Source organism: Sorex araneus, chromosome 4 (genome assembly GCF_027595985.1).
Source record: "Sorex araneus isolate mSorAra2 chromosome 4, mSorAra2.pri, whole genome shotgun sequence".
In the NCBI taxonomy this organism is placed as follows: domain Eukaryota; kingdom Metazoa; phylum Chordata; class Mammalia; order Eulipotyphla; family Soricidae; genus Sorex; species Sorex araneus.
Window position 1 is genome coordinate 65,357,709 of NC_073305.1, and position 24,932 is coordinate 65,382,640.

Here is a 24,932-nt window from a genome sequence, read left to right on the forward strand (position 1 = left end):
AACTACCAAATGAAATGACAGACTTACATCTGTAGAAATATAACAATGCTGTTTTGTTAACTTATAGGTTAATAGAAGGGTAAGAGGTAAGACGTGGCTCATATTTCAGTTTCTAATTTACTGTTAGAAGTCTAACAATCTTTCTTACAATTCCATATTTTGCAGACTATTTCTTTTGTTTCTCCTTCTCCTATTATTCTTTGGACAAATTAACTGTATTAGTAAAATATTTAACATAACATACCAGGCAATACAGTGTTAAAGTGCTGCTTGAGTTGTTGAGGTGTTAGCGGGCAGGTATTGCAATTCACTGTAGCTGTAATAGAGGGTAATGTCACTTTAAGACATGTGATACTTTACAGAGGAGGGATGTATTGAAACAGACTATTGCTACTTACAGCACCGTATAGCAGCCCTGCTTCACATTTTGCTGCCTTACTCTGCCCTGAATACACTGGATTGGGGATGGTCCGTCATTAACTATAAACTGCTTCTCATCAGGAAACTGCACATTATCTAACTACCACTTCAAAGGTCTCTCGTCAGGCAGAAGTGACGCCAGGAGATGATTTAAAGGTGAAAATGACAAGGTTTCTACCCCTCAAACCTTGGTTCCTTTTCTGACAATCAAGTCTGAATGAAACTGATGCCTTCTAACTGTGGAAACAGCATCGGAAGAAAAAAAATATTTTTAAATATTGAAAAAGAAGATTATTGGGAAGCTCTTTAAAACAGAGAGAGAAAAAAAAAACCTCCAATTTGTGGCACAGATGGATTTTAGAAAGTGTTAGAGCTTTCCAATGAACACTAATAGAGTACTCTGCTCTTGGCTGGATTTTTCAGGTAAGAAACCTTTTTAAGGATTTAATATTTAGAAAGCAGATTTGTAATCTATTCAGTCACATCAAGAGAACTATGTAAGGCTGGGTGTATTTTGGTGGGGGGGAAACACCTCTTAATATAGGCAACCTCTCGATGGTAAAAAAGTAAGTAATGAGAGTGATGTTCATGAATCTTGGAAATAATGCTGAGAATGTTTTAAGCTAAATGGAAATCAGAGATTGAAAAGCAAAATAGTGCAAACAAGAATAAGTGCAAGCAGAATTATTGACAAACTGTTAAGTTCTCACTGTAGTCATCTTCTTTCCTAGTTTAAATTCATTCCAAGTGCATTGAACTAAAATTAACTAGCAGGCAATGCATACTATAGTCACCTCTGTTTTGTCTTTCTGTAATTTGGAAGATATTCTAAAAAGGTTCCCAAACACATTCATTTTAGGATTCACAGAAGGGGTGCTGCCATTTATCTCTACTAAAGAAAATGCACCTATCTGATACATAGAGTTTTAAGACAAAAGGCCAAAACTGTTGTATACAAAAGTAAACAGTAGGCAGTGAAACTAATTATAAAGTGAATGGTCCATCTGAATCACAGGCTGTGGCATGAAAGGCATCACGCCGTTGAAAATAATGTTTTTCTACTTTGTTCTAATTATGGTTGTCACCAATTGTCTATTATAGTCATGAAACCTTATATAAAAACTACATCTCTCTCATAAAACCCACAAATTATCCTCTATTATGTCTGTATATATACAAACATACACACACATAATTTATTTTGCTTCCTGAACATCAGTTTTGGAAGAGTACCAAGTTCCATGAATAGAGAAGGCACGCTGAGAGGTTACTAGCATGCTTTAAACATATAGTTGAAATGCCTGAAGTATATGATTTGACAGGAAAAAAAAAAGAAGAAACAATCTTGCTTCCAAAGCTCTCTTTAGAAGAAAACTAAACATGTAACAGAGCACTGGAATAGAAATTGTTTTTCTCTTACAGGCTAAGTAAAAATGATTCTTAAGTTTGATTAATTTTGGAAATATGAAATGCAGCATAAGGTGTTGTTAGAGAAATTGAACAATATGTAGCATAGTTGAGTCTGTGCAGCTCCTAAGATTTTTATAGGTGCAGATAAGACAAAGTTTCAAAGCCTGAGAAAAGGTGCATATTCATCCATACATATGCCACCTGTATATACATATTCATCAACACTACACCAGTTTCCACAAAGGGATCATAGGAGGTAATGCAATATTACAAATTATGCTCACACATTCTAGGATAGATACAAAGACCTTGCATGCAAAACTCATTCTGACTTTCTGATTGGAGACAAATCCTTATTATTTTAAGTCCAGCCAAAACGACTGGCTCTATTAGGAGATTACAACATGCCTCTGAGAAATGATTACTTAGGTTAGAAGACAGCATCATGATTAAAAATTCATGACTGTAGAATTAAAAAAAAAAAGAATCTACTCTTTCCTTCCAGGCTTATGTCAGACTTGCAATGAAGTTAGAATAGTCAGGGGTATGCAGCTTCTCTGTGCCTGGGATAACGATCGATTTTAAGAAAATCACTACTGAGGGTCAAAAACTTTATTTTTGCATTTTGGCAATCTTTAGGATTTGGGGTTGCCGGATTTATAAAATAAATTCATGGTCTCCTGGCTGTATTTTATCTCATTTCTGCTTCAAGGCATGACCTCTGCTGAGCCATTAATTCCAGCCAGCAAAGTAGAGAAAGGACATGACATTTGAGACCCCCTGGTTTGGCCACAATGGACTGACAGGGCTGGGGTCTTGAGGCCTGGGGTAATCCTTTCTGTCTACCATTCTCTTTAGAGAATGGCCATGGTCTCTGCGATGTCCTGGGTCCTGTATTTGTGGATAAGTGCTTGTGCAATGCTGCTCTGCCATGGATCTCTACAGCACACTTTCCAGCAGCATCACCTGCACAGACCAGGTAAGTCCAGCGGCTTCACTGTGTAGCCTCTGGTCTCAGTGTTCTCTGTTTAACAGATGGTCGAGTGCAAGTGACAGAAAGTGCTATGTATGCGGGCAGCTTGTCTCTGCATCCCAAAACATACTGTTGGCTGGATCCTCTAGAGGAAAGGTTGATATGGAAATTCTTGGACGTATTTCCATTACTTTCTCAGAAAAGGTGGTTTTCACTGCGTCTCCCTCCCACTTACACCTTAAAAAGCAGATGTCTAAGGCTTCAGGAGACTTATCCCTATAGGGGAATATGCTCCATTCTGAGAAAGGTGGGATAACTTTCCAGACTTGCGATTTAAGGGAAGCAAAGTATGATCTTCGCAAGCACTGATAAAATAACGTGCCTGTATTCCTGGGATACATTTTATCTCGTATACATGTAATAATTTCTGCGTGTGTAGTTAAGGATTTGGCGGATGTTAGTTCCAAAATGAATTTTGGGAGTAACTTGTCAATGAAATAGAGATTAAGTGGTAACTTACTCTTTCTCGTCTAATTTAATATGTCTCCTTAATTTTCTCCCTTCACTTTCTGTTCGTCCAGTTTTTGATTGCTTTCTTTTTTTTTTTTTCCCTCCCTCGCGCGGGGCAGTTCTGGGACAAGCTTCCTCTCGCCAGATTCCCGACGCCCCCACCCGCGCCGGTCCCTTTATTAAATTTTGAGCTCCGGACACATTTTGTTGTCTTCTTCCTGTTCAAAGTGTGATTCTTACCCTTGCATGACCTGTGCACTTTTCCCTGGAGATTTTGCTCTCTCGGTTGCCTCCGGCTTTCTTATTCCCGAACTCAGCTGTCTTGACCATTCCCTCCTCCGAACGGATTCCTTCCATTTTCTGTTTGTTCCAGTCTTTGCATCCATTTACTCCATCCTCCGCCTGCTCCCAGCTCCCAGCGCCTCGTCCCCCGCCCGGTCCGACGGCCAGATCTGGGCTCTGGGGACCAGTTGCGCGCCCAAGCTTGCGATGCCCAGTTCTGCGCTCCCAGCCCCTCACTCTCCAAATCCCTCCCTGGGCGCCTCGGGTCCACCCGGCCCCTCCAGCCGCGCGGTCCACCGGCTACGCCTCCGCCTCTCCCGGCTCGAGGCCGGTCTCGGCACTGATCCTGGGCTAAGTAAGCATCCTTCCAGCAACACCTTCCAAGACGCCGCCCGCTGCCTCCTGGGCTCTGCCTGTGAGCTCGCGGCAGGGAAGGAAAGCGGGGGAGATGGTCCCCGGGGGTCCTCCAGCGCCCTGCGCCGCGGGCGCCGGCCTCCCGGGTCCCGCTGCCTGGCCGGTCCCGCAGAAGGAGGATAGGGGGCGGCTTAAGCTCGTGGCTGAGGCCGGAGGCGGCCTTCGGGTCCCTGCCACACTCTTCCTCCCGCCCCGGGGTTCGGAGAGAAAGGCGTCAGGACGCTGGTGCCCCTGCAGGTGGACGTGGAAACCGCGCCGCGCTCCCGCATTCCTGCTCAGTTGACTCCTGAACTTGAAGCCGGCTCCCGCTGGTCAAAACTCCGCCGCTGCAGAACCCTGAGACCTGGCAGAGGCAAACTCTGGCTTGGGAATCCCCCGCGCCCCCGAACCCCTCCCCTCAGCACCGCCCCAATCTGTTTTGGTACAGATATCTTTGATTTGTTACATAGTCATACAAATAAGGTGGGGGGATTTGTACTATTTGTACTACTTAATTTGTACTACTTAATAAGAATTCTTAGCCCCTCTCCACGCCCCTGAAAAAGAAGTTGTGTTTTAGGCATGCTCTCAAGACTATTTCACCCCGCCTCACTTTTGCCCCAATCTGAGGGATTGAAGGAGTAGATGAGATCACACAGCACACCACTGCTGCCTTTGGAAGTCAAGTCAGTCTGACTTCCTATCTAGAGCCTGATTCCTAAGACGGATGTAGTGTCGATTGGGACGTGGAAAACATGCCAGGGGACCTCTTTGAAATGTGCTAATCTTTGCCTAATTTGTCAAAACTTTCAAGTCAATACCTGGACTCATTTGAACTGCAAACTCCGTTCTGGAAAGTGGTCTGGCACACACAGGCTGAAGTCAGAGCTGGAGATTGTCTCTGACATTTACTGGACCTTGGGCAACTTCACTTTTCTTCCCTGAGACTAAATTCCCAGTTGAAGGGACACTGTGCTATGTCAATTAAAAAAATCTAGGGAGTGCTTTGTAAACTCTAAAGCTCTTCATAGATCATGAACTACTCACATCCTCACTCAATCACTGGTAAATAACACCTCTGAGCTATGTTGAACGACTAAAGGTGTGCTATTCACAAATCTCACAATACAGATAGAAAAATCCTTGCCTTGATTCTTGCTGTTCTTTTTTGACTACAGTTCTTTGCTAAAATGCACAACCCAATGCTACTGAAGCTATATTTTATTTTACGCTCTGTAGGATAGTCCCAGAATATAGCACAGTTTTACAGTAATTTTTCATTCAGCCTGTCTGTTAATCAGTTACAAGCCTACCAGTTTTGGTGGAAAGGTATGGCTATGTTACTTATATAAACACATGTCTTATGGGGTTTCTTATCAAAATGCTTTAATTTAAAATTGAGAAACACATCATTAGGTTTTGACTTAAGTTAAACTGTCTTAATTTTTCCTATTATCCATTCTTAGAAACTGCTTTTCATCAATTCATATCCCTTATGCATATTAAATAGCCCAAGAAAATGCCGCCTGAAACCAATTTCAACCCCAAGTGCTTATACATTGGAGGCCTATTTCAGATTCATTGATGAATGAAAAAACTATAAACACTCTTTTTTTGATGCAGAAAGATGAAAATGATATTGAAATGTAAGTCCAACCATTCTATGTAATATGTTTATTCAAGTTCCTTGGGTCTTCAACAATAGCGGCAAAGATCAAAGTGATAGATCATGGACAAAGCAATAGTCTAGATTATTTCAGTCAGAATACAATCTTCTTTAACACAATTTTCTGTTTCGATGTCTTAAGAGCAACTTTATGCTTTTTTTGATGAGTGCTGTGATGTTTCTCTTTGTGGGTCTTAAATCTTCAGGGACACTAATGAAATGTGGATAAAAACAAGAGAGAAATCAGGGCCAGTTATTTGTGACAGCCCATCCCAAAATGAGCAAATAAATAAATAAATAGCTGGGTAAATGAGGGGAAAAAAGGAAAAACATAATCTCATTTTCTCAGATTGGTTAAAACAATTGACATGATGAGAAAAAATGAGACACCACCAGACCCTGAGCTTTGCCACATTTGCCTAAGCTTGAAAAATCGCCTCTTCCCTAACACAGGAGCAGTCAGACACCATGTGCATACCAAGTATTCAGGGAATGTGAAAAAATGACAAATCTTTCACTCAGAGCCCTATATGGAGGGAGAGTGAAGGCTTTACAGCTGCCACCTCACCTGCTTAGGAATGACCGGCCCCTCCTCTCACCAGCCTTTAACAGGCACTGTTGCCATCCTCTGCACAGTAAGATTGATGGTGCTCTGAGCTCATGCAGCCAATTTCAGTCTCTCAAGAAATAATCCACTACACTGACAGATGAGTGGAATTTGACGCGATGTTCCCCTCATTCAGCCTGTGTACACCTGGATGGCACCAGCCAGCCAGGGGCCTTTAGGGGAAATGGTTAGAGATTTGGACCAATTTCTGCTGTCAAAACATGAAATCAGGACAATGTTTTCGTGAGGCCATGAATTTGTGATCTGTCTTCTCAATGCAGTTGGTTTGCACACAAACAGAATGAGAACATGTTAACTAGAAAACATACTGGTTTTAATGTATTCCCCAGCAGAATCTAAGTACTTTCTATTTTCATGTATATAGAATTAGGAATGCGTCATTTATTTTCAGTTACTGATGAGTTAAGGAGGATTAAAAGTTAATCAAATAGGAATTATTTTTAAAGTTACACAAATGAGTAGAACATGCTACAGATGAACAAATTTGTAATATCAATAATTTAATATTTGACTAAATCAAGTTTCTAGTTTGGGGATGATGTTGGAAATTATAATAACAACTTGAAGATTAGACAAATTTCTTTACTTATATGTGTGTGTGTATATAAATATATATATATATATAGTATATTACCACTTGGGACCCCTCCCAGTAATTTTTGGCCAACCAGGCCACAGTTCATTGTGTGTGCTCAAGATATGGTGTGGATGAGGCTCTGTGATTTCAGGGATTCTCAGGGCTAGTTCAGAGTATTCCATGTAGTGGGAAAATGTGGCAACTGAGATAGAACCAGGGTCAACCACATGTAAGGCAGACACCAAAATCCCTGTATCATTTCTCCAGCTTTAATTTTGAAAAGACAAATTAAGCAATGAAAATTCCAGAGTGGTATACCATTATTATATATGATTAGGTTGGCTTCATGTATTGATAATTGTTGTGAAAATATAAACACACATATATATTTATAAAGAATTGCTTGTGAAGTATATTTTATGCTTAGATTTTTCCTCTTTATAGATATTTGAATTATATAAGCATTTTTAATAGATATTGAATTTCCAGTGTATGGGTATGAGTCTAGTAAGGGGTTTGTCCTTGAAACTTAATAAACATGAACCATTTCAAAAAATACTTTAGTTTGAAAGTATGTATGGGATTATTTAGTAAATTAAAATTACAAAGATAAATTACCTGAGACAAGAAGTTATAAGTACCTGATGAATTATTTATTCTTGACTCACTGCTGTCTTATTGACAAGACTAGGTGAAAATTATATATAAAATGATTTTTCAAATAGAATTATCTACATAAGTCAGACTTGGATTGATTTAAAGTTATATCTCCCAATATATTTCTATTTATATAAATATAGTTATATATATTTATATACTCCCAATGTATTTATGCATTTAGTGGTATTCATTTATGACTTAATGATTGCATACTAACATCACCACCATTTAAAGAGTGGTACTTCTTATTAAGATGTTGGAAAAGCATTTTTGTATTCCTTATACTTTATTTTTTGTTCAACCATTACAACTTTATTTAAATCTGCTTAAAGAATATTCATTAGACTACCTAATATTCAAGGACTTATACATGAAACTATTGCTCCATAGTGGTAAAATAAAAGAAGTAGTAAGAACAATAATGGTTGCATATTGGCTTTTTAAGAATGCATACCAGTACTAGATTGCTAAATGTAGTAAATTGGACGAAGGATTAGAGCAGACAGGCTCTTATTTGGTGTAAGCTGGTGCTAGTGATAATCCATTGATCATCTGATCAATAGTATTGATCTCATTTTAAAGTGCAGCTATGGACATTTAATAACTCCCCAAAACATCACAAGTAAGTAGGTATACAGCAAAACAAATATTTCCTCTTAATCCACGAAAATTATAAGAGAATTATTAGAATGTTATATGTATACTATTATGTGAATTCAAGCACATAACTAATTCATAATTAAAGATAATAGATATTATATCACTCTGCAAATATACACAGTGGCACAAAATGAACATGATCTTTCAATTGCTCATTTTGAAGTTTTTCTAAGTAAACAACTTAAAATTGTTTGTCTTAAAATGGCTTCCAGTTTTCAGTTTTATGTGAAAGTTTCAAAGATGGAATGTATAATTGTTTCACCATAGTTTAGAAACAATTTGGCAATGTTCCTAAATTGTAAAATGTACAAATTTGGACTCAATTATATTTTTAGTCACTTATTATAAGATAATGCTTAGACAGGTATGAAAAGATGCATTTTAAGACCTAGTTTTGGTAACAATGTTATTAATGCTAAATGATTCAATGAGAATTTAATCTCCATCATTAGGGAATTGGCAAAATAAAATATAGTGTATTCATACACTGGTATTAAAGGTAGCTTTCACAAAGGAAGAGCTAAGTTTACAACTACCAGTTAAGAAAAATGCTCATGATGTACTGCTCAGTGCAGAAAACATAGAGCAAGATGCTCAGTTTCTAAATTATTATCACTCTATCACTGTCACTGTCATCCCTTTGATCATCAATTTGCTTGAGCGGGAGCCAATAGTGTCTCCATTTGTCCTAGCCCTGAGACTTTAGCAGCCTCTCTTTACTCATTTCTAAATCATTACAGTAAAATAAAATTGTACATACAAAAATATATAAATATCCCTTACACTCTGGTAGTTAAGCCTGGTAGGAGAATCAAATATCAGACCTTTATTTTCCTAACATTGTATATATTTGAATACACTTTTATTACATGGAACAAGAGGAATAACCTGTACTGTTCTGTAAGAAAAGGCTTATCATATTAGCTATGAGGAATTTTGAGGTAAAATTAGAAGTCCATTAAAGAATCCAGTTTTAGCAAAAAGGAGGAAGGTAAGTATCATATGACCCTTTTTCTTCTACGACTCTAAATCCAATAAAATATGCAGACCAGAAGAAACATGTCTCTTAAAGATGTCTCTTGGCTGGGGTGAGGGTGTGTGTATGTGTGCGGTGGAGGGGCGGGGTGGGGGGAGGGTGGGTCAGGTCTCCTGTTAATTGCTGGGAAAGCACTCACTGCATGGTATGGAGATTCGCAGTGAATGTCAGTCAATGAAAGTTCTAGTAAGATTTGTATATAGAATGCCCCAAAGTAGAGAGAGAGTAAAAGGGAAACTGTCTGCATAGAGGCAGGGGGAGGGGTGGGATGGAGCGAGAAGGATACTAGGGACATTGGTGGCGTTCGCAAACTGCACACTGGTGAACGAATGTGTGTTCAATTATTGTATATCTGAAACTCAAACAAGAAAGCTTTGTAATTGTAAGATATATATATATATAAAATAAGTAGCAATATAAATAAAAGATTTGTACATAGAGACCTGGATGTAGTTAACTCATTTTCTAAATACTATTTGGGTGACATCTATAGTATCTATTTATATCAGTTTCTTATAAACATACCTCAAAAGAAGACTGATATGAACATTTAATTGGCAACATACATATGTATGGATGTGTAATGCATGCAATATCTTTGTGCAGATATATTTCTCTTTCATACTTGACAGTTGTTCCATGAATAAAAAAATCCAAAGAATACACTAGCAATATAATTTTTAAATCCCTGATTTTCAGTCACAACATTATATATTGTTACCGTAGACTTAGAAAATAGAAGCATAGTGTAGAGGAACTGAAGAAACTTTCCTTAGCAAATAATGAAAAGTCACATACTTTCAATGTTTTTGTCATCAAGAGAAAAATTTGTTTCACCTTTGTACCAGGGAGAAACTAAGAAAATAACACCAAACAACTTTTCTTTCTTTAGGTAAAGAAAAGATTGATTATTTTGTTAACAATTTGTACACACTAACTGTATTTTCCAAAGACAGTGTTTTTATTTAGTATAACCTTGTTGGTTCATTCTGTTTTTTGCTTCTTTCCTGACTTTATGTAAAAAAGATCCAGAAAAAAAAATGATATCATCATGGCAATATCTTTTATCTCAGAAGGAAGTGGTACATGCTGAATTACTGATTTGTTCATTAAGGGGATCCTATTGTCCATGAAGCAAAGGTCTCAACCTAAATCTCCTCTAAGTCTAAAAGTGAGCAAGACCTTCTCCATAATCAACTATGGCCATTTCTCTGTTGAAGTAATTGCCCATATTTGCTTTATAACACCAGGATATAAAATATACCTTCTGGGCCAATGGGATCCTGTGCTCTCCAGTTAATACAAAACCTCTGTTTCCATGTGTAGATAAGCCATCATAGAGAAGGGAGCGGGAGTTCAAGGTCAGATACTGGATGAGGGCTGGCAGGCCATGAAGTCGGACTTCCCACTGGAAAAAAGATATGGGTGTAAAAGTATAAGCATTTAAGAGATATTTTCTGATTAACTAGGGAAGACATATAGCCTTTAAAAATGCAAATACTTGCAGGTTGGCATCACATTAGACCTATTTTTGTATCTAATGGTAATGAGGAAAGACACCAAAATAGCACGTTGAATGTTATTGATTTTTCATATTGTGCCTAGCAACTCCAGAGAGATGATCCATGCATTCCCAAAACAGTGTATTCAGCCAACTAGATAAGTTTTAAACCACTCAAGAAAACGAGTTCTATCATTAGATAAACATTAAGTACAAAATTTTCTGTGAACATATATGTTTGAAAGGAATTCTTCTGAAACTGTAGAAGAATTTTCTTCTGAAAACATTCTGGATGTTGTCAAAGGCAAATACCTTCATATGCCAACCATATAAAAAATAGATTGTACCAATCCAGAAGGCAGAGATTATAAAATGTCCCAAATGGTGGCAATTAAATATGCACATCTAGAGGTTGCTTAGTAACATATGAGGTGGGTTCAATGTGGTGTGATCCCTTTATATTTCAAGAAGAGCTAGAAATTTAGGATTGTATATAAAATTTACATATATTTTGCATATCAAGTAGGCCAAACAAAACTTGATTTGGGGCTATCTAATACCTACAGTCTATCAACATATAACCTCAAAAAATACTGTCTCCAGCTCTAGAATTTTATAATCCCTGATTATTTTATTAAATTCTTTTATGCAAGAAGAATGGAGAGAAGGGAAGGTAGTGGGGTCAAGGGGAAATTATATCTCTATTCTCCTTCTGTTTTAAAAGGAAGTCCACGGTACAGATTTTTCCAGTTATACCAAGAATCTAAACCACTGTCTCAGCACTGTACATATAAATACAGTTTGTATATATTTATAAGTAAATATATAAATAACTATAGCTGCAATTAAGTCAAAAGAATAAACAGAGGTTTCAAATCTTAGCTAAAAATCAATGAATTTCCTTTAGGTTTGGGAGAATAGTAATTTGTGAATATAATAAAAGAGAGGAAATAAGGCATATAGTAATGTCATATAAAACTCTTTAATTTAATAATTTATTGAAGTTCTCAAATATAGTTTGCAGTCCACTAGTGTAATATGAATTTATCTTGAAAGCCAATGAGTATGTTTGTGGTTATTTTCTTGGAAAAATAATTTAAGATTTTGAAATTCACTATGCTTTTATGTAATATAGGCAACTCACTAGTGCTTATATTGGTGCCTAAATACTGAGCTATTTTTCTATTAGAAAGGACACATAGCTGAGACTTGCTGAGCTTCTGTAATTCCATATTCTACTAAGGAAACTGGCTACCAGCTTGAGGAAACATTGGAAAATGCCTGCATGCAAATAATTAGAATTTATGTAATTTGTGAAGGATAATTTGTTATTAGTGTATTATGAGTGTTATTTGAGTTGTTAGTGATTTTCAATCACTGTGGTCCCTGCTTCTTAATTATAAATTAGTGTTGGTTTAGCTTAATTATTATCAATTAACTTTGCTGTGGGCTGTTCTGTTAAACCTATAGTCAGTAACAGTGGATACATATTTGCACATTTTAGATTTTAAATTTGATGATTCTAAAGGCATTTTTAAATTTGATTTAGAAATGACTAATATATTCTTATTGTAAAAGAATACATGTAAGAGAATGTGTGTAGTTACCCTTAAATTGTTTTGGTGGGTACACTTATATAGTGATAATTTATATACTGTTTATAAACCTGTGCAACACAATTCTGCAAGTAATTAATATTTGTGGCTTATTTTTTGCCTGTAAGTATTCTTTTTAATATATGACCATATTAAAAAGCTCATCTTATTTGATAAGAGTAGTCATTCATAAATGCATCTTTCTAACTACTTACAACCTGAGTACTTTTAAAACCTCTGGGTAATGGAAGCAGAGGAATAAGATTTCTACTTCCCCAGTGTGCAGTGGTCAGGAAAGCTTGAACACAACACATTCACAGTGAAATTTTAACTATAGACTAGAACATTGTAGAACTATGGATTTTAAAAGCATTGCATAGCAAAAATAAGTAAATCAAGCTAATTTTCTGAAACAAAATGATTATATGTAAGAGAGGAAAACATGGTCTGTAGAATAGTACAGGTGAGGCTTATTAAATTGAGTTGTTTTTGTAGCTTCTGATGTCATCTTATTCAATGAAAATGCAAGATGCCATGTACTGGATATATGCTTGAGAAACTAGGTCACTGGGTGAACATTTGTAGAGCAATGTTTTTGACAGCTACTCCCAAGATTGTTTAGAAGTAAGAGCAGATTTATGGTCTGCATACTGCCAATCTCCAGCCCTCTATCTCTCAGGCCTGAGAAATCAATCACAGTGATGTTCTCCCAGAGTCTAGTGTGACTTCAGAATTGTTCTCAATCCTTCACCAGGCCCTGCTTATCAACTGATTGACACTGACATGTAAGTTTTGATTATGGCTGACCCAGGTTAATTAGATAACCATCTCCAGAATTTCTCATCCAAATATATGTCAGAAAACATTTTGTAAAAAAACCCAAACAAATAATTAATCAAATTGTAATTTAATTTAAATGAACACATGTCTAGTAACTAATGCTTATGATAGTACAGCTTTGTAGAAATCTGGTGACTTCAAGTTGTAGAATTTTTGTTATATGATCTCTATAAATTTGTGATGCAAAATGTACCCATTCTTATTTATCTCTGTTTTATGCTCAAGATGCAAAGCTGCTTTGGGTGTGTGCTCCCAGCAGGGTGCTATGTGGTTATAAAGCAAGAAAGAAGTGTTATTCTATTCAGAGAAAATTTAGGGAACCCTTATCAATGGGGATGATTTGTGCTGGGTTTTAAATGTTGGACAGAAATGATAGGTACCATAAGAAGTAATTAAAATCAAGCCTTCAACAAAAATACAAGAACAAGTAGAAGACAGTAGTCAGATAAGACAATAGAGCAGGTGGTAGACATGGAGGTCTATTATCCAGTAGACAGTTACCTACTTTGAGAAACTTAGTATTATATCAATTAAGGGTAAACATAATTTAAAAAATGAATAATGTTCTGCAATCTCAAGGGTCCCTTATTAATGTACCCTGATGATCAACATGGATAGTTGGGTGAGGTTGAAAGAAGGAGACCCAATATGAGGCTTATGCATTTTTGAATTTTTGGAATTTTTCTGGTAAAAGACAAATAAGATATGAATAAGTTTTACTGTTAGAGAAAGCTGCATATCTCTAAAGCTAAACTAATGATAGTAATACACATTTTTAACAAGGAACAATTTAATATTGGTTATTCAATAAGTTTTTGTCGAGCACTAAATCAGTTCATAGAAATAAAGAGAAAAATATACTAATATTATTCTGTGATGCAGAGAGTCTATTGCCCACGTGCCTGACTGTCTTCCCCGGGTCCCCTCAGAGGGGGTGGGCTCCAGCTTCCCTCCCTGCCCAGAGCAGCACTTCCGTGATTGAAGACCTCCTAGCCACGCCATGCTCAAGGCTGTGCACTTCTCTGCACTTTCGGACGAGCCTCATGCATGAATGTACCGGCAGAGGAACCCAGGTGTGTGGGACCCGGGGCTGAGATCTCCAAGACTGCTCGGATCAGACTGGGCCTCTTCCACCCATATTTCTCATTTTCCAGTAGCTAGGCGGTCACACCCAGGGACTGTCCCCAGTGCCGTGTAATCTCACCAATGGCCCACATCCAGAGACTATAAAACCAAGCTCCTGGAAGTGACATCTTATAGCCTAGTTCTCCCTCTGGGAAAACCTGGCAAGCTACAGAGAGCTTCCTGCCCACATGGAGAGCCTTGCAAACTCACCATGGTGTATTCATATGCCAAAACCAGTAATAATGCTAGGTCTCAATTCCCTGACCCTGAAAGAGCCTCCAATGCGGCACCTTTGGGAAGGACGAGTAATAAGAGGCTTCTAAAATCTCATGGCTAGGACGAATGGAGATGTTACTGAGACTGCTCAAGAAATTCGACAATCAATGAGATGATGATGATGATGATAATGATAATGATGATGATGATGATGATGGTGATGATGATTCTGCAATAGTACTAGTGATGTCACTCTGTTATAACCATTGTGTAATACTATTTTTCCATCAGACTAAAATCTCAGGTACCAGTAGTCAGGCAGTATCTGAAACATTGTCTTTGGCATGTGGTTAAGGCCGAAAAAATACTTAGCAAAAGAGTAATTGAATTGTCCTACGTTCTTAATATTTCATTAAATTTTTACAATAACCTTGTGGGGCATAACATATTTTAATTTTATTGATAAATAATTTATCAAATAGAAGTTAATTGATTTATTCAAAATCATTTGGCATGGGAAGGCAAATTGGAGATTGTGTTGTTCTCTGAATAACAGCTCTACTTACTGAGCCTCTGCTCCGTGAAGTCCTGATATGAAATATTACTTAGGATATGACATTTGCTATGTCCCAAAATGCAACATGGTGTGTATTATTATTTTATTTTTCCAAAACACTACAAAATGTGGATAATAATCATAAAATTGAGAGGAATAGTTAAGCTGTGCATGAACTCTCAGTCAGTTCCTTTTGCAACACAACCAAATACTACTTTTATGAATACTACAGTCTAAATATTAGGAAGCTAATCTTGGTACATTTAAATTACAGTACAGGTGCATTGTTCTTCATTACAAGGAATCTTTTTCTTGGGTAGTTAGCTTGATTATACCATGTAGTAATTTCCAGGGCATTCCGTGAGTAACACTTTATTTGTTGAGCAAACAGACCCTAGCAAGAATATGCTTTTTCCCCTGACTTGGTCAACAGCACCTTATTTTTATAGGCAACTATTGTCTCCTGATAATGGTTCTTAGATTTGGAGACTGTGCTCCAGGCAGGGAGATTGCAGTATAAGATAAATCTGCGTTTATTAGACTCTAGTCTCAGGGTGGATTTTCTGTTTTACTTAAAATGAAGTTATAAATCATTCACACTGGAAAAGATTTCCCTCTAAGTGCAATTTAACTTTTTGATAAGATTCTTTGACATTTATCATATTGAGACTTTATAAATTATCTAGAATATTGTAAAGTGGACTGACCTTTTTGGTAAGTGGTTTGATCATTTGCAGCAGAGTCTTTTTGCTAAAATATGGAATTTTCTGTCTTTCAGATAAACTTACTTGTCTCATTACCCAATAACATGTTAGGGAGAAATTGCTTATATAGTGGAGCATGAGGTCTCACTTTCAAATACATCTTATTATTAAAATAAATCTTTCTCTATTTAAAAAATATCCCATGTCCAGTGATGGCAACTTCCTGACACACACCCACTCTTCCTTTGATCATATTATATAGACATTACTAATTGGAACACTCTTTGTATATGAGCCCAGATTCAGCCTCTGAATCCTTCAGCACACAATACATAGATCACTGAACTGTTACAAAGGATAGTATTCATATGGAGACAACCACAATCGCCATGCCCAGGATAATTATCCTTCACACTATATCAGATACTGTATGAAGTATCCTCCAGGGATTTATTGCTTAATTTTGAAATGTTGTCCATTCTTGACCTAGGCTACTCTAATATGTAAGTGAACTATCCCTCTGGCAATTGTTATTTCCTTAAAAGCTCACCATTTAAATGATTAAGTTAATACATATAATCTACTGCCCTGCCCATAAAAATATGAATTCCTGTTTATAGAACCTGACACTGTGAACTTGAGAAAGAAATCTAGATGTCTGTTCATACCTGTCACATAATTGGTGTCAATCAAATGGCTTATCATTCTTTTGTGATGCAAATATATGAACATGAAAGCAAAGATGATTTAGAAAGACTGCTAAGAACAAAAATACTCATAATATTTTAGGGTATACATGGACTTACATACTTTATGATGATAACCAAGCCTTCTGACAAAGTCTGTGTACTCAGAATTACTAGTCTGATTTTTACTCTAGAATATGTAATAGTCAGCCTTGAGGTCTATATCAAAATGAACAATTTCTCCTTCTAAAGCATAGTACTGATAAAGGTGCTTTAGTCAGTAAAGTTGTTAAAGCTGTATTGTACCAATAATAAGGAAGTTGATTAATTAATTGAAATATTTGATCTATAATTCATTAGTGGAGCATAGTGAAAAAGTTATCATTAGTATTGTGAGTCTCAAAATGATTTTTTTTGAAGGTGGGACACACCTCTTGGTACTCAGTGTTTATTTCTGGCTCTTCACTCAGGGAGCACTTACAGAGGGTTTGCAGTATCATTTGGGATGCTGGGGACCCAACCTGGGCTGGCCCTGTGCAAGGCGAGCACCCTACCAGCGGTACTATTGCTCTAGCCCCTGGATTATAACCTTTTAAAATATCTACTAAAAGAATCATTAGACTAGTGAAATTTTTTTTTTCTTTTTGGGTCACACCCAGCGATGCACAGGGGTTACTCCTGGTTCATGCACTCAGGAATTACCCCTGGCGGTGCTCAGGGGACCATATGGGATGCTGGGAATCGAATCCGGGTCAACCGCATGCAAGGCAAATGGCCTACCCGCTGTGCTATCATTCCAGCCCTAGGCTAGTGAAATCTTATACAACTTATATTTAAGTTCTTTGGTATACTTTTTTTGCATCAATTTTGTGCTTATGTGGTTCTTTTCTTTTTCATTTACAATAATCCTTTCCCTCTTGTTAACAGTATTCAATGGTAAATGAAGAAGCTCATATATTTATTGGTAAAAGTAAGTAGTATCTTAATATTCATGGCTTTTGTTCTAGGGCATTATTTATGTGTTCAGCAGCTCTGCATTTGTATCCCATATTTTCTATTCTAAATACAAAATAATAACTTTGTGTATTAAGTGTTATCAAGGTAACATGGTGTCTAAAGCTTTGACATTTGAGCATTAATGAAAAATAAAAAATATGCTAAATTGGGCTGAAGAGATTGTACAGCAGGTTAACATGGCATCTAATACTTTGAGTATTTCAGAAAAAAACAAAAATGTGATAAACCAGCTGGAGAGTACAGTGTGTAGTGCTCTTGCCTTGTAAGTGGCTGATCGAAGTTCCATCTCCTGCATCTCCTATGGTCCCATGGGCATCCCCAGGAGTAATTCCTGAGTGTAGAGCCAGAAGAAACTCTAAGTATCACTGGGTGTGGCCCAAAAGCAATATATGTATAGAGGCATATATATTTATCATGGTTAATCATATCCCTATATGATAAACCACAAAATATATATCATATGTGTATATATGTGTGATAAAACTATGAAAAACCAATATTTTGTTTTAAGACTCAGGAATTTGAGTTATCATGCTTGAATAGTTTATATAAAGAAGAGTGGATTAATAGTGTTGTAATGTGATGAAAATATTGGCATTAATGTTTCAGAGTCTCTAGGAACAGGATCATACAGGCAAGAACTCTATTGCAGAGGTTAAAGCTTTATTGAAGTCTTGCCAAATTATTTTATAAAACTTTATTATCTCCTTTATACTGTCTTTATTAACATATTTCAGAAAGCCAGTTAAGTATTTCTGGCATGCAAAGTATTCGAGTAGTTTTACATTAGTATAAAGGATTTATTAATTATAATCTTTCGTAAGTCTATTTATATTCAGTTGTGACACTAATAGCTTGCCAAAGCAAACAAGAGTTAATTGTATTTAATTAAATTGTTGAAAACAAGTAAAGGCACTTTATTATTATTGTAAACAGAAATCTCTATTGATGTACTTGTTTATATGAATAAAAGTAATTTCTACTGTGTATAGGATGATTCATCAACAGAAAATAACATAAAATAATAACTCTAGAAACTTGTTAGAGTAGAAGATTTGGAGATGAAAGCTTTACACAGTATTTGCAATCTTGTTTTCAAGGTAGGGAATTGAACCCAGGACCTCAGATGTGTGCTCTTGCCTGAGGAAGAGAATCCCCAACTATGAAGTTCCCCGTCCTCAACTATGTTTCGTTTTCATCTATATTAGTTAAACATAAGAATCTGTCGAAAAAAATCACTGTTGAAACAAATATCACTGTCTCCCTATTATATTCCATGAGGATTTATAAAAGCATCTACTCACTTTTCTTTTCTTTCTTAAAGACATTATTTAAGGGGAAAGGGTCAAGATATGGCAAGGCATCCATGAGTAAAAGCTGTGAGAACTGAGGAAGAGTCACTATACCAAGAGTAAGAGATGGAGTTTGGGCAGTAAAAACTTGTGGGCAAATGTAATAGCTAGATGAAGGCCTGCAGACAGAAAGGAATCTACCTTTATAAAACCTAAAGAATATTAGAAGAACAAAGAAAAGACACTTCTTTGTGGGTTAACATTTTAATGGTTCAGTTATTTTTTGTTGTTGTTGTATCTTTCTTTTGGGCTACTCCCAGCTGTGCTCGGGACTTACTCTTGGCTCTGTGCTCAAGAATCACCCCTGATGGTGTTTAGTCAACCATATGTGGTGCTGGGATTTGAACCTGTAACAGCCTTATGCAAGGCAAACACCTTATCTCTTTTTTTTTTAATTTATTTTATTGAATCACCAAGTGGAAAGTTACAAAGTTCTCAGGCTTATATCTCAGTTACACAATGTTCAAACACCCATCCCTTCACCAGTGCCCATATTCCACCACCAATAAAAACAAAAACAAAAGCAAAAACAAAACAAACAAACAACAACAACAAAAAAGTATACATCCCACCCCTCACCCCCCAACCCACCCCGTAGGTGAGTGATAATTTCACTTCCTTTTCTCTTTACCTTGATTACATTCCAGATTTCAACACATAACTCACTATTGTTGTTAGAGTTTCAAAACAGACTCACTATTTTTGTTGGAATTTATCCCCTAAGAATACAGCTCTATTAATAGGGAAATATTTGATAATAAGTTTTCCATTGATGAGAATGAAGAGATAAAATGTCGTGCAGCCGCGGTAGCGGCCGCGCGGTTTACAATTTCTGTATTATAGTAATTAAGTCCGCGAAGATTTAAGTTTGAAAATGAATCATTTCTCTTCCTGGAATAGCAGTAGCCAAAGTTAGTTCACAGTCTCCATACATGGGTGCAAGCACTTGCTGGAACCCCAATTCCTAAGCTGTCTCTGGTTCCCGCTTGTTCCACATCCACCGGCTCTGCAGGGGCATGGGCGCCGGGGCCGAAAACCCGGCCGGCCGGAGCCGAGCACGGGCCCCGACTCCCAAACACCTTATCTCTTACATTGTCTCTCCACTCCCTGTAAATGATTTTGAGACAATAAGAGTCAAAAAGTGAAAGATGACTTTGGAGAAAAAAAAACATATAACACTTCTTGATTATTTTTGTATACATTCTGTATACATTCAAAATAGGTTTTTATTAAGCACTTTCTTTATGTATGGCACTGTGCTAAAAATTTTATATTATTTTCTTAATCTTTACTATGAGACAGCTACTCTTTTTTTTGTTTGTTTCTGGGCCATGTCTGGTAACAATCAGGAGTTACTCTTGGCTCTGCACTCAAGAATCACTCCTCACTCGGGAGACCATGTGGGATATCCAGGACCTAACCCAGGTCGGCAATGTGCAAGGCAAAGTGCCCCACCTGCTGTACTACCATTCCACCTTCAGAGAGATAGTTACTGTTATTTTCTTTAAATGAGGAAAATACGATTCAAAGAACTTAAATAGCTTTCCTCCCATAGCTAGTAAGCGGTGAATCTAGGATTTAAACTAGAACAATTATTCCAGATCTCATATCTTATTCTTTGTGTCTGTGTATGCCTGTGTGCCAATGTGCATATCTGTGTATATGTGTGTGTGTGTGTGTGTGTGTGTGCGTGCGTGCGCATGCTACACCTGGTGTACTTAGGTCTTACTCCTGGCTTTTTGTTCAGAGATTACTTCTGGCACTTGGAAGACCATATGCAGTGCCAGAGATAGAACTGTGGTTGGCCATCTTTAAGACCACTGCTTTGATCCCTATGCTACTGCTAGCACCCCTATACTCTTCTTAATGACTACCTCACTGAATTCTTTGACTTTGTCAGTATAAATTATTTTAGTTGTGTTATCAATAACATAACTGGAGTGATAGCACAGAGGGTAGGGCATTTGCCTTGCACGCAGCTGACCTGGGTTCAATTCCTCTGCCCCTCTTGGAGAGCTCGGCAAGCTACTGAGAGTATTACACACACACTGCAGAGTCTGGCAAGCTCTCCATGGCACATTCAATATGCCAAAAACAGTAACAACAAGTCTCATAGTGGAGATGTTACTGGTACCCACTGGATCAAATCGATAAACAATGGAACAACAGTGTTACAGTGCTATGCAGTATAAATATGAAAATAAATGTATTTTAGAATAGGATAGATTATGTTCTTGTAACCAATCAACTCCAAATCTCAATGACTTAAGGCTAAAAATGCTATTTTTTCCTCAAGCCACTGTCTGGAAAAAAGCTGGAGATTCTGCTCCATATTTTAAATGCAAAGTTAGGAAAGCACACGTTTAAAACATTACTCTTCATTATGGCAAACAAAATAGTACTTCCCTTGGAAGTGGCATATGTCCCTTCTCCTTGAAACTTATTAGCATAGGGCTGAAGTGATATAAGGTGCTTGTCTTACACAGTCTGACCCGGGTTTGATCCCTGGCATGACTCAAAATCTTAAAAATAAAACTTATTAGCCAAATTACAGTATCGACAGCCCATTTTCTCATGTGGTCCTTCTGAGACACAGCTATGAGATATCAGAACTCTGTGCCAGAAGGTAGAGACTGAGAGATAAATTCAGTGATGAGAATTCATGACATCCTAAAACTTCTCAATATTTTGCAGTTAATAATTTTGTTGTGTGCTGGAGCAATAGCACAGGAGGTAGGGCATTGTGCCTTGCATGCAGCCAACCTGGGTTCGATTCCTCTGCCCCTCTTGGAAAACCCGGCAAGCTACAGAAAGTATCTCACCCACACGGCAGAGCCTGGCAAAATACCTGTGGTGTATTTGATATGCCAAAAACAGTAACTACAAATCTCAGAATGGAGACATTACTGGTACCCACTCGAGCAAATCAATGAGCAATGGGATGACAGTGGTACAGCAAATTTTGTTATAGTACTTTTGCATTTTCAAATACTTGAGTTTAGATCACTTAGTTCACTTCAGATTTAGAAGTTTCCAGAAATGGCTCCATCCACAAAGAAAAGGGCATCCAAGCTAGTGAATTTAAGGGAGAAGAAAGTAAAACAAGCAAAACCCCCAATGTCATACCAGGCATTCAATTCTGTTTTTAGTTTTCACATAGCTGACTTTTTTGTGAATAGGTGTGAGAAAGTCCAGCTCCTAATCTGAGTTCTGTGAAGCAAACCTTAGAGATTTTGAAGATCTTGCCCTTTTCTTCACCGAGTCTGTTTCTCATTTTGAACACTCACAGCTCTTCTTGAACTTACTTTCCCTTTACCCGCTCATTTGTATAAACTGGTTCCTAGTTCTATGAAGAATTTTTACCAAGGAATAAAATGCCAAAGCATTTAGTACTATATTATTTGGGATGATGCTGTTTGCTTTTAATGAAACTTTTATAAGGCATATTTATTAAGGTGATTATATGTTTCTATTACTCTAGTTATTTTATGTTCTTTTTACTTCCATTTTTAAAAGGGTATATGTTTCTAGTTCTCAGTCAGAGAAATCAGTTATGGATCAATTGCACCCATTTGTCATGAAATCAATGTATATAAATGCTTTGATGACAGCAGGAGACAAAAACACATAAGGATGGATGCTGACTTTGAAAGAAAAAAAATTACTGAAGCTAGGAAAACTGTGATAACAGAGAACAAAGCAATTTTAGGTGCTAAATGACTTACTTTCAAACCATAGGAGTATGGTAATATTATTTCCTTTCCCTTTCCTTTAATTATCTTTTAATCCATAGTGATTTCAACTGAAGGAAGTTCATTTACTGAGAGTTAGTTTTTCTGAAAATTTTTATTTAATAAATAGGGATTTTTACATGAGCACTAAAAGTATTTCTTGATGGGGAAGACAAAAAACTAATTTAGTGCTTGAGTCTAAAAAGAGAAAAGAAAAAATAAGTAGACAGCTTGGTTCATCAATACTCTGTCATAAATGTTATTAGCAAGATACTTCAGGAAGACAGCACTCACATATCAACTTAGTTTTGTGAAATTTTACTTTCAGTCTGATCTTTGATTTTTTATTCCAGGTAGAATAAGTCCAAGACAATGATTCTGCCAAGATCATAAAGGACACCCCAAACTATCTTTGTTTTACACACACACACATGCCATCATCATCATCATCATCATCCATTGCTTTGATATTCAAAAATTATACTTAAGTAACCTAAATGTTCAAATTGCCTTAGTAACTTTTTCTACTATACTTTTACTTTACTACACACTTGATCTTAGCCAAAAGGCCGAGTAGTGTTTATTTTGGACTGGAGTGATAGCACAGCAGGTAGGACGTTTGCCTTACATGGGGCTGACATGGGCTCTATTCCTCCGTCTCTCTCAGAGAGCCCAGCAAGCTACCAAGAGTATCCCGCCTGCATGGCAGAGGATGGCATGTTTGATATGCCAAAAACAGTAACAAGTCTCACAATGGAGATGTGACTGGTGCCTGCTGGAGAAGATCGATGAACAATGGGACAACAGTGCTACTTTTATTTATTCATTTAATTTTGTTAAATCACCATGAGAAAATGATGATTGACTATATTTTTAAAGGATACTTCATTTACCACAAAACACATCTTTTAAGTGCTTGTTCATTTATTACTTTGTAATTTTTCTGTGTTGTATTGAGGTAAGTGGAAATTGAGACCCCTTTCTCTGGCATAGAATGAGGTTTTGTTCAATAGGTTTTGGTTTGTGCAGCCAGTGTGCAGGACATGCTTGAGACAGTCTGATGGCCACTACTGTTGATACTCCTTTGGCTCCCTCGACCTGACACTTACAGTACCAGGTACCAAACTCTTGCTTTGATCTGACTATGCTCTCAAGGATCACTCCTTAGGGGCTCAGGAGACCGTAAGGGATGCTGGGGATTGAGCTCAGGTTTGCCAAGTGCAAGGCAAGTGTCCTATCTGCTATACTTTTTCTCAAACTCGACTATAGTAATTTTTAATCTTAAAACCAATATGCTTCATCTCCACCCTCCTTTTATCCTTTTTATAATCTCGGCAGTTCCATCCCTCTTATTCTTCATATCAAAGTATTTTATTTTCTCTCTCAACACCTTTTGGAATTTTCCTTCAGAGATCATATTCACTGTAGCACTGTCATCCCATTGTTCATCAATTTTCTGGAGCGGGTACCAGTAACGTCTCCATTGGGAGACTTGTTACTGTTTTTGGCATATCGAATATACCACAGGTAGCTTGCCAGGCTCTGCCGTGTGGGCAGGATATTCTCACTAGCTTGCTGAGCTCTCCAAGAGGGGCGGAGGAATCAAACCTGGGTCGACCACATGCAAGGCAAATGCCCTACCCGTTGTGCTATGGCTCCAGTCCTATATTTACTATATTACAAAAATATTTTCCCTAACTTTAAATATATGCAGACTCCAACTGCTTCTCACCAACTCCACTGCTGTTTGCTGGGTCCAAGTCATTACTTTCACTGAGGTGGGCTATTTAAAAGTCTAAGGTGCTTTTTCCTTTTCCATCTAAAGACTATTTCCACAGAGCAAGCAAAATGGTAGGGTATATGGTCATATGTCTGACTCAATGGCTTCATATTTTACTCAGGTAAGAGTCAAAGTCTTTACAATGACCCCATAATGTGTTCTGCCCATCATTTCATGCATCTTCCAGTACTATCCTTTTTCTCACACTCTAACATCCATACTGGCCTTCTTGTCCTTTCTGGATGAATACACTTTACAGTCATTGCCTTTTGATCTGCATGGACCTTTCTCCCTGTTTTTGTGAAAGCCATCTACTTAGCCTCCTTTAGGTCTTTGCTCAAATATCACAATTTTAGTGATATTTTACCTGTCTACTTAATTTCTTTTTCTTTTCCATGCTTCATTTTTCTTTATATGAATGATTGAACTACTTTTTGATTCCTTGCAATATCTTATTTATATCATTACTTATTAAAGTTACCATTTTCCCCCATTAGAATACAGGTTGCATGAGAAGATATATTTAGTAGTTTGGGATTCTAATTTGTCAGAGCACCAATGATGGCTTTTAGAAATAACTATGAATTAAATAAATGTCAATAAAATTTTAAAAA

General features: G+C 37.1%; 1 protein-coding gene across 4 annotated transcripts in view; it reads left to right on the forward strand.

Moving 5' to 3' along the window:
• Positions 1 to 374: 374 nt before the first annotated feature.
• Positions 375 to 24,932, forward strand: part of TAFA1 (TAFA chemokine like family member 1) — a 568,014-nt gene continuing 543,456 nt past the window's right edge. For 2 of the 4 annotated variants that reach the window (XM_055134730.1, XM_055134732.1), the window contains exons 1-2: positions 376 to 843; positions 2,689 to 2,809. In XM_055134730.1, coding sequence (XP_054990705.1) covers positions 2,692 to 2,809 — 118 coding nt within the window. In that variant the 5' untranslated portion in view covers positions 376 to 843; positions 2,689 to 2,691. Of the gene's footprint in view, positions 844 to 2,688; positions 2,810 to 24,932 lie in introns of all 4 variants that reach the window. The other 2 variants (XM_055134731.1, XM_004612785.2) reach the window with 2 other exon arrangements.